Source organism: Portunus trituberculatus, chromosome 38 (assembly GCF_017591435.1).
Source record: "Portunus trituberculatus isolate SZX2019 chromosome 38, ASM1759143v1, whole genome shotgun sequence".
Taxonomy (NCBI): Eukaryota; Metazoa; Arthropoda; class Malacostraca; order Decapoda; family Portunidae; genus Portunus; species Portunus trituberculatus.
Window position 1 is genome coordinate 9,568,777 of NC_059292.1, and position 10,697 is coordinate 9,579,473.

The window sequence follows — 10,697 nt, forward strand, 5'->3', positions numbered from 1 at the left end:
AATAATAATAATAATAATAATAATAATAATAATAACAATAATAATAATATTATTATTATTACTAGTAACAATAATAATAATGAAAACAATGACAATAACAAGAACACTAGTCAGCATCAGTAGACCAAATCTCTGACTTTACTTATTTCGAGTTAACTCTTCAAAACTATTTTCCAAGAAAGAAAAAATAAAGAAAGAAAAAAAAGCATTATTGATGTGTCGAACATGTTTAAAAGGTATGAAGTGAACAGGCGAGGGCAGTTGTGAGCGGACAAGCAACACGGCGGGATGGAAGACTCCCTCATCCTCTCCTTGTGCTTTATGGCGCTTGTGATCACCGCCACCACAGGTATGAAAGCGCGTTACTGTGTCATAACACTGGAATAATGTTCTCTTCTGTAGTGTCAAAGAATTGTTCAGAATGTCACGTCATTCCTTCCTGGCAGGTGCGAGTCGTATTGTGTTTCCTGTTAGTGTGGCTCTTGAGGAAGGGGACACGTGCACCTTGCATTCAGGTGTGTCAGGCAGGTGTGTGGACATCCGTCACTGTGACTATACTGACGTGAACTTTCGCCAAAATCAGCCAATCAGGTGTGGCTTTAACGGTATATTTCCTGTCGTCTGCTGTCCGACTACCTCGGGTGAGTCTGGGAAAGTATTACGAAAGATACAATTCCTCAGAGGAATTTGCTTTGCCACAGAGCTGACAGGAGCAATAGCATATAGAGATAACGTCTATAACTTTTGATTCTTGAGGTCAATAATGCTGATATAGCCTATGAGATATTTAGTTGAATGAAAATTCTCTCTCTCTCTCTCTCTCTCTCTCTCTCTCTCTCTCTCTCTCTCTCTCTCTCTCTCTCTCTCCATTTTGGCTTACGTACGGAGGGGAAAGGAATACGCAACCAACCACTCTCTCCTTCAGGTGCAGGGCCACAGCCGGTAACAGACATCGCTCCTCCCCAAGTTTCATTCTGTAAGTAACCACACAATACAACTACCGCACAATAGATGCAATACATGAATTTAAGAATAACTACCTGTGATATCAAATAAATATGTCTACAGCATGTGGGAGAACAGATCTCGGGATTGCAGCGAGTTTTGCTGTAGGAAGTGAAAGAGCAGACCTGAACGCATGGCCCTGGATGGTGAGAGACTTTTAATTATGACTTTTATGGTAAAATATCAATTCCATTATGGATATAACGTTAAAACTTTCATGGCGGAACTTCCTCTACAGGCACTAATTGGTGAGCAGAGGGGTGGAAATAAGAATTGGTTTTGTGGGGGAGTGCTGATCAACGAGCAGTGGATCCTGACTGCCCTTCATTGTTTCTTCTTTAAGTAAGTGAAAAAATTAAAGTGAATGATCAGGAACAATCTTTAGAAACAAAAGTAACACACTCCATCCAAAATCGTTCTCCACCTCTTTGCAGGAAGGCAGACGTGGTGCGTCTGGGTGAGGACGACCACATGGATGACAACGACGGGGCACTTCACCAAGACTTTGGTGTGGCAGAGATGATTATGTACCCTGGGTATACTCATCCAGAGGAGTACCATGACCTGGCTCTACTTAGACTGTCTTCGAGGGTGGAAATACTCGTAAAGGTGACTGATTCAATGTGTGTGTGTGTGTGTGTGTGTGTGTGTGTGTGTGTGTGTGTGTGTGTGTGTGTGTGTGTGTGTGTGTGTGGTGTGTGTAATTCACTTCGGTCGCCTGCTGGTCACCCAGCCAGTCTTCCCCATTACGGAGCGAGCTCAAGAGTTCATAACCGATCTTCGGGTAGGACTGACACCACAACACACTCCACACACCGGGAAAGCGAGGCCACAACCCCTCGATTTACATCCCGTACCTATTTACTGTTAGGTGAACAGGAGTCACACATTAAGAGGCTTGCCCATTTGCCTCGCCGCTTACCGGGACTCGAACCCGGGCCTCTCGATTGTGAGTCGAGCGAGCTAACCACTACACTATATGGTGTAATAATAATAATGTGTGTGTGTGTGTGTGTGTGTGTGTGTGTGTGTGTGTGTGTGTGTGTGTGTGTGTGTGTGTGGGTGGGTGGGTGTGTGTGTGTTATTCACCATGGAAGTTTGCTGGTCAGCCAGCCAGTTTTTCCCTTACGGAAAGAGCTCAGAGTCACAACCCTTCGAGTTACATCCCGTACCTATTTACTGCTAGGTGAACAGAGGCTACACATTGCCCCTGGCAATGGCTTGCCGCTTCCCGCCTCGCCGCTTCCCGGGACTCGAACCCAGGCCCTCTCGGTTGTAAGCCTAGCGTGCTAACCACTACATTATGTGTGTGTGTGTGTGTGTGTGTGTGTGTGTGTGTAATAATGATAAGATAATAATAATAAAAATAATAGTGATAATAATAATAATAATAATAATAATAATAATAATAATAATAATAATAATAATCAATAATAATGATAATAATAATAATAATAATAATAATAATAATAGAAAAAATAATAATAATAGCAAAAATAATAATGATAATCATAATGATATTTCGGTTTATTTAGATTGCCAGCTTACAGAGTCAGCTGAAAAATCTACATATCAACATACTTATATTCCTTATAATACTAACATTCATACACCTTAAGTCTACACAGCCCCATGGTGGCATCTGACATCCCGATGCGCTGCTGCTAGATAGCTCCCCAAATAAGTCTAGTGACCTCGGCATCGGGTGGTCACGCTACCCCATATATTTTTCATTCGTAGTAAGTTTTTCTAACCAAGCAGCGGGTCAGAACTTGCACCTTACAGTAAGTACATACTAATCACTGTTAGGTGAATAAGGGCCACACATTGAATAGAATAAATTTTGCCCAAATGACTTCTGACCAGACTTGAGAATCGAACCCAAGCTCTCCTGTGTGTCTGTGTGTGTGTGTGTGTGTGTGTGTGTGTGTGTAATTCACCACTGCCGTCTGTTGGTCACCCAGCCCGTCTTTCCAATAACGGAGCGAGCTCAGAGCTCATAAACCGATCTTCGGGTAGGACTGAGACCACAGCACACTCCACACACCGGAAAAGCGAGGCCACAACCCCTCGAGTTACATCCCGTACTTATTTACTGCTAGGTGAACAGGGGGTACACATTTAAGAAGCTTGCCCATTTGTATCGCCGCTTTCCGGAATTCCAACCCAGACCCTCTCGGTTGTGAGCCGAGTGTGCTAACCGCTACACTTCGGTGGTGTGTGTTTCACTGTTTGATCTGCTGCAGTCTCTGACGAGACAGCCAGAGGTTACCCTACGGAACGAGCTCAGAGCTCATTATTTCCGATCTTCGGATAGGCCTGAGACCAGGCACACACAACACACCGGGACAACAAGGTCACAACTCCTCGATTTACATCCCGTACCTACTCACTGCTAGGTGAACAGGGGCTACACGTGAAAGGAGACACACCCAAATATCTCCACCCGGCCGGGGAATCGAACCCCAGTCCTCTGGCTTGTGAAGCCAGCGCTCTAACCACTGAGCTACCGGGCTGTTGTGTGTGTGTGTGTGTGTGTGTGTGTGTGTGTGTGTGTGTGCACATTCAAACATTTTCTTATGCAAACGGGAAGATTGCATCAGGAAGGGTATTTGGGTTCTGACGATCTTTAATAGAAACAATCCAAACGAAGATGAGATAAAAATTACTCTTTATATCACATAAATTGCGGTACAATAATTATTGTTAGCTAATCAGAGGGGGCCGACATGCTGTGGCATTACAACACAACCACATGTAAGGGACGACCATCTTGTTGATTAAACTCTTATCCTCTCATCGAGTAACATAGTGACTCCTCTGAAGGGGAAAAAAAAAGCTCGCTCCCAAAAATGTAATCGATAAGTATTCGTTCATTGTAATATCTGAAGCAATGGGATGGATACCGAAGATTATCAGCCACCATCGGCAGCTTGTCTCCGCGGAATAAGTTTTTTGTAATTATATATATATATATATATATATATATATATATATATATATATATATATATATATATATTTTTTTTTTCTTTAGGTACCATTAAAACTGCACAACCTATGCAAATGGCTATAGCATACTCTTCTCCGGCTAGAGTACTCCAAGAGTTATTATACTAGGCTAGCCTGTTTTGTACCTGGTATATAACCAATATTAGGTCATTTTATTTTTCCAGGTATTTAATGAAGTAGAGTAGAATATATCTCCTTAGGCAAAACATACCACATCCTTTTTCATGTAAAAAGCTCATTACCATATTTTCAAAAGATAGCAAGTGTATTAATACTGATTTCTTGTGAGTTGTACAAGTATCTTGAATTTTACATGATCTTAATCTCTCCTTGAAGTAGATGGGCTTCTGGAGAGTAATAAGTGAGCTACATACGTAAAAGTTTTGCTTGCTGTGTTTTTCCTTGTTGTTTGAGCGATGAACAATTGATTTCGAAGTGTTGCAGAAAAAAATCCATCTTGGAATCCGGTGGGAGGCATGTTCCATGGTAAAGGTCTAAGACCCAACGCGCCACACATTTAACGTATCCTTTCTTCTTGGAAGCTGATTTAGCAAGAGTAGAGATGTGAAATTTCCAGTTTAGATTTTTAGTGAAGGATAGACCGAGTGTGTTTAATGTAGAGGAGAGGGAAGTTGAGTGTTATTGAAGAAGAGAGGATAGTTGTCTGGAAGGTTATGTCGAGTAGATAGTTGTAGAAATTGAGTTTTGAGGCATTGAACAAAACCAGGTTTTCTCTGCCCCAATCAGAAACAAGTGAAAGATCAGAAGTTAGGCGTCCTATAGCATCTCGCCTTGAGTCATTTAATTGTTGTTGGGTTGGGCGTCTGTTGAACGCTGTTGAATAATGCAGGGTGGTATCATCAGCATAGGAGTGGATAGGGCATTGAGTCAGATTTAGGAGATCATTGATGAATAATAGAAAGAGAGTGGGTGATAGGACAGAACCCTGTGGAACACCACTGTTGATAGTTTTAGGGAAGAACAGTGACCGTCTACTACAGCAGCAATAGAACGATCGGAAAGGAAACTGGAGATGAAGGTACAGAGAGAAGGATAGAATCCGTAGGAGGGTAGTTTAGAAATTAAAGATTTGTGCCAGACTCTATCGAAGGCTTTCGATATGTCAAGGCCGACAGCAAAGGTTTCACCGAAGTCCCTAAAGAGGATGACCAAGATTCAGTTAGGAAAGTAAGAAGATCACCAGTAGATCTGCCTTTACGGAAACCATACTGGCAATCAGAGAGAAGGTTGTGAGCTGATAGATGCCTCATTATCTTCCTATTAAGGATAGACTCAAAGGCTTTAGAAAGGCAGGAAATCAAAGCTATAGGGCGGTAGTTAGAAGGATTGGAGTGGTCACCTTTTTAGGGACAGGTTGAATGTGAGCAAACTTCCAGCAAGAAGGATAAATAGAAGTAGAGAGACACAGATGAAAGAGTTTGACCAGGCAGTGAGCGAGTTCGGAAGCACAGTTTTGAGAACAACAGGAGGGACTCCATCCGGACCGTAAGCCTTCCGAGAATCAAGGCCAGAGAGGGCCAGGAAAACGTCTTTATAAAGAATTTTAATTTTAGGGATGAAGTAGTCAGAGGGTGGAGGAGTAGGAGGAATATGCCCAGAATCATCCAAAGTTGAGTTGGTAGCAAAGGTTTGAGCGAAGAGTTCAGCTTTAGAAAAGAAGAGACAGCTGTAGAGCCATCTGGATGAAGTAAAGGAGGGAAAGACGAAGAAGTAAAGTTGTTAGAGATATTATTGGCTAGATGCCAGAAATCTCGAGAGGAGTTAGAATTGGAAAGACTTTGACATTTTCTATTGATGAAAGAGTTTTTAGTAAGTTGGAGAATAGATTTGGCATGATTACGGGCAGAAATATATAGGGCATGAGTTTCAGCAGTTGGATGGCTACGGAACCGTTTGTGAGCCGCCTCTCTATCATTGACAGCACGAGAACAAGCAGAGTTAAACCAAGGCTTTTTAGCTTTAGGGTTAGAGAAAGTATGAGGAATGTATAGCTCCATGCCAGAGATAATCACAGACCGAAAGACTAGCATATATAATTAAGATACATTTAGTTCATGTTTGAAAGCATAGGGAATTTTATTGTATTACTGTATTGCCACTTTGGATATAATCATGTCCATAAGTCTTTGGATACATAAGTATGTGGTTGGGAATTGGGAACTTAGACCACTACCAGGGACACGGCTCCCTAGTGAACCCCCAATTGATAAATATTTGATCCCATCCTTCCATGTTAAATGTTCATGGTTCAAGCAATCAAAGAAACATACAACGGGTAGATTATATACTTGTGAATCAGAAAACAACATTCAATAGTTTGTTCATTTACATCAAACAAAAGGAGTTTTGTTACTAATTACAACATGCATATTTTGATCTGAGGACGAAATTTAGACCAAATTACTTTGTAAGCTGAGGTGTAATATATTCTAGGTTGTATTGTACATAAGGGATTATTCAGAACTAGGCCAAATCATACAGGAGTGTATTCCGGGTGGGGATCATTCTGGACAATTGTTCAGGGACTAAATTTAAACTGTCGATTTAGTCGTCACTCAGTAAAGTTGCGTATTCTAGCAGAGGCTGCAAGTAGGCATGCATTTTGTGCTGACGTATCGTGCTAGTAAGAACAGCAAAATTTATTTAAGCTCCATTATGTTCTACGGTATTCGTTCATATAAGCAGAGTTCATTAATTCTGCCGCTCTGCTGATTGGAACACGTCATCAGCATGTGTCCAATGAAGGAGAGTAAACTCTTTAAGAACATTTCTTTGAAAAGATAGAAGAGTTACTATTCGGCTTTAGTTACTTTCCATCCAATACTTTCATGAATATTATTAGAAACTAACCGTGAATAAAGCTACCTCTTCTATGTAAGTTTTTTCTATTCTTCACTAATGTATGCAACAATGGAAAACACACTGGATTTTTTAAATCGTATTTGAATAACTATATGAGCTTCTCATATGTCTACCATTTGCACTCGTTATTATTTTCACAAACCTCAAAGGTCAGAGAGGTTCTTCATATAATAAGAAAAAAGATATCTGTGATAAAATTTTGAATTGGTATTTTGTCAGAACTTTTAAAACGTACTAAGTTTAACGTCATATTTCTTGGTTATAAGTCAGACTCCAGCCATTCCGTCGTGCAAACAGTCTTAATCAAGCAGCCTCCCCAGGCAGTACTGGTATTGCAACCTGAAGACAGTGAAGGGGAATTCCAAGTAACATCCCTCAACCCAGAAATATTTTCCTTCTCTGGCTTGGTTTGCAATTCTGACTTTATCTTTTTCACGCAATGTTGCACAGGTCAACAATCTATGATTATGCTGAACAGTAACATCAACAAAATAATAATGAAGATAATTACAAACACAATAATGACAATAACATCAATAACGTTAATAATAATGGTAATAATAATAATAATAATAATAATAATAATAATAATAATAATAATAATAATAATAATAATAATAATAATAATGATAATAATGATATTATACTACTACTACTACTACTACTACTACTACTACTACTACTACTATCAATTATTATAATAACTACCATTACTATGATCAAATTCACATAAATCGTTATAAAGACACACATGGCAATACCACGTGCCACAGTGGAACACTTGACGGGGCACCGGTACCGTCCTCGCCACACAGAGGCCTGAAAGGTGAGAGGTCGTCAGTGTTTTCGTAACCCTCCCTCCATCCTGCCCTCCTATTCACGTCTTGTGATATTTCAACTTAGTACGCAGTCTTCACAAACTTATAGCGTGTCACCTACGTTGAACCGCGATAAATTTGCCATTATTGCTCCAACAAAGTTAAGCGTGGGATGAGATCTTAGACCAGGGGTTCTCAACCTTTTCCCTTTAAGTACCCCGTGAGTTAATAGACCATCTTCCCGAATCCCCAATAATCTGAGGTTGAACAGAATGGTAATTTATTGACTGATTCTCTCTCTCTCTCTCTCTCTCTCTCTCTCTCTCTCTCTCTCTGGAGATTTAACTATTGTAACCAACGCTGTAAATTTAGAAACCAGCGTAAAACAGTGAGATTGAAGGATCTCACACTGCTAGCATTTAATTTCGTAATCCACAACTACTACTATTTAAAATACTTTTTTTCGTCAGCCATCTAAGTATCCCTAGAGAACCTGTTGTGAAGCTCAAGGGGTTTGCGAACCTCAGGATGAGAACCCCTGTCTTAGACGAAAGCACCTGTAAAACTTTTAGTTATCAATTGTTTTGAAAAGGATGACATTCACACCCGTGCAAGTGGCAATTTCAGAACAGACTGCTGATGATATCATATCCATAACTATTAGACACAGACACACACACACACACACACACACACACACACACACACACACACACACACACACACACACACACACACACAAACATACACACACACACCACACACACACACACACACACACACACACACACACACACACACACACACACACATTATTAATAGAGCAGTTTTTCTGCTCCTGTCTTCAGAATTTCATCATTCCTGTGTGTCTTCCGTGGGGGGAAGAGAGTGAAGTGGACATCACGGAACAAACAGCGACGCTCATTGGCTATGGTGATACTGTATCAGGTAAATTCAATGTTGCTTTTATACTTTTAAATCCGGTCATATCCATATTGTAGAAGAAAAGACATGTTGAGACTACGACACTATAATTTCTAACAAGTAATTTCATCAATAATTCCAGGCGGTCTACCAACCACTTTTCTACAGCAAGTGAACGTGACAGTGTTTTCATCTGCCAAGTGTGACTCTAGTTATTCCATCTTGCCAAAGTACAATACCAGCTGGCCCCGGGGCATTGGGGAAGAGACCCTGTGTGCCGGTGATCTTGACGGAGGGAAGGACGCTTGCCAGGTACTGTTATCATAATGGTGACGTAAATATGGACTGACTGACTGATGCTCATGTCTTTGGATATGCTATGACTTCTTAATAGAGATTCTGATTTCTTCTTGACGCAGGCACATAAATTACTTTTTCTTGCTCTTTCCTCAGGGTGACTCTGGCGGGCCTCTTGTAACTAGGAACAAAACTGGAAGGTATGTGTTGGCAGGCATAGTGTCCCAAGGCAACGGATGTGGCACCAAGAATTTTCCAGGACTATACGGCAATACGCGTTACCCACCATATCTTGCCTGGGTTAAGAAAGTCGCTTTTACAGTCTAATGAATGTAAAAGATATGTTATACCATACTTTTACGATAATGAATTACCAATATGGATGAAAATATAGTAAGCCAGAGAAACAATAATTCGTCATCGTTATATGTACAGTATTACCAAACTCATTATTATCAATCTCATGATATCGATGCGAGCAAAAGCTTTTCCAATCTTTTCGCTGCTTTTGGCTCGTACAAAACCATTACTTAAAGAGAGACAGAAGAATAAATTTATTAATCAATTAATACTTTGTTACAAAACCAACATTTTTATTAATTTTTGTGTTTGTTCTGACGTTTTATGATGTATTTAGTATTAAAGTCATTGATAACGCAAAAGCTATTTTTTTCCAATCTGTCTAAAAGAGTAGTACTCATAGTCTTATAAATCAAACTGTTATAATAACATGAAAGACTTGGCTGTTCAACGAAACTCTTATGGTAACTTGTAAAGGAAGAAAATGTCTCTAAGTGAATGAAAATTATTTGCATTGTGTGAATACTTTTGATGAAACATTCACCGTTCATGAAAATACATATATAGTAGCTTTAGGGAAGGAAAACTGTGCAGTGTCAGGAAATATCCATAGATGGGAAAGGAAATACGTCTTCAGGTAACACAAGATAAACAGAGAGGCACAAGTTCACTAAAAATGTGAAAAAAACTTTTTCTTTTATCAGCCAAACATCACATATCTTGCGCAGTTGACAAAAAAAAAAAAAAAAAAAAAAATGCATTTATCACCATCATCATCACCAAACTGAACTACCGTTGCTTGGTGTCCTTGGGCCTCTACTTACATTACTATTCTATTGGAGGAAGAAATCATGTATCTCCGTCAAAGCCTGCAAACCAGAAAAAAAAACTTACCATTTATTAAGGTTGATCTTTAGGAGCGTTAAAAGTAAAAGTATATTTATGATACTGAAGTTGTAATATGTACTAATCAGAGCTCACCTTGAACACACTATACAGTTCTAGTCCTCGTTTTACCAAAAGAGGGTAGTGACCTGTTATTCACTTTACAGGTGAGTCTAGATATATACGAGAGATGCGAAACATTCCTTACGAAAGAAAATTACAGGTGAATATCAATATGGATATTCATTACTTATTTCTGTTAAATACTGTTAAAATTTAATGGTGTTTATAATTAATTGAACTAAATTTATAACGAAGCTAGTTTTAGGTTAGGTTAGGTTAGGATATTGAAGGCACAAAAGTTTCCATTTCAGATAAGAGTAACTTCTTTTAGTATTTAAACATTACTTAAAAGAAATGTTGCCTCAGTATCATAAATCAAACTGTTCGTTTATGAAACATTTATAAACTATATGCGGTGACAAACAATGAGTAAAGATAAGAGCCTATTCATTCCAGTCTAAGATTTTTCTTTTCTTTCCTACAACATAAACTTCACAATTATAGCACTCAC

At 39.4% G+C, this 10,697-nt stretch overlaps 1 protein-coding gene across 1 annotated transcript; it reads left to right on the plus strand.

Annotated features, from left to right (window-relative positions):
* Window positions 1-256: 256 nt before the first annotated feature.
* LOC123514998 (trypsin-1-like) lies at window positions 257-10,612 on the plus strand. Its single transcript, XM_045273310.1, has 9 exons — window positions 257-349; window positions 447-641; window positions 926-976; window positions 1,069-1,151; window positions 1,244-1,347; window positions 1,440-1,614; window positions 8,566-8,665; window positions 8,784-8,953; window positions 9,095-10,612. The coding sequence occupies exons 1-9, from the start codon at window positions 289-291 to the stop codon at window positions 9,263-9,265; spliced, it is 1,110 nt and encodes a 369-aa protein (XP_045129245.1). The 5' UTR covers window positions 257-288; the 3' UTR covers window positions 9,266-10,612.
* The last annotated feature ends 85 nt before the right edge of the window (window positions 10,613-10,697 follow it).

Bases quoted from the DNA above. Each gene is read 5' to 3' on its own strand.
- LOC123514998 (XM_045273310.1), top strand. From the start codon at position 289: ATGGAAGACTCCCTCATCCTCTCCTTGTGCTTTATGGCGCTTGTGATC. The intron at 642-925 runs GTGAGTCTGGGA...TCTCTCCTTCAG, and splicing joins CTGCTGTCCGACTACCTCGG to GTGCAGGGCCACAGCCGGTA. The intron at 1,615-8,565 runs GTGACTGATTCA...TCCTGTCTTCAG, and splicing joins GGGTGGAAATACTCGTAAAG to AATTTCATCATTCCTGTGTG.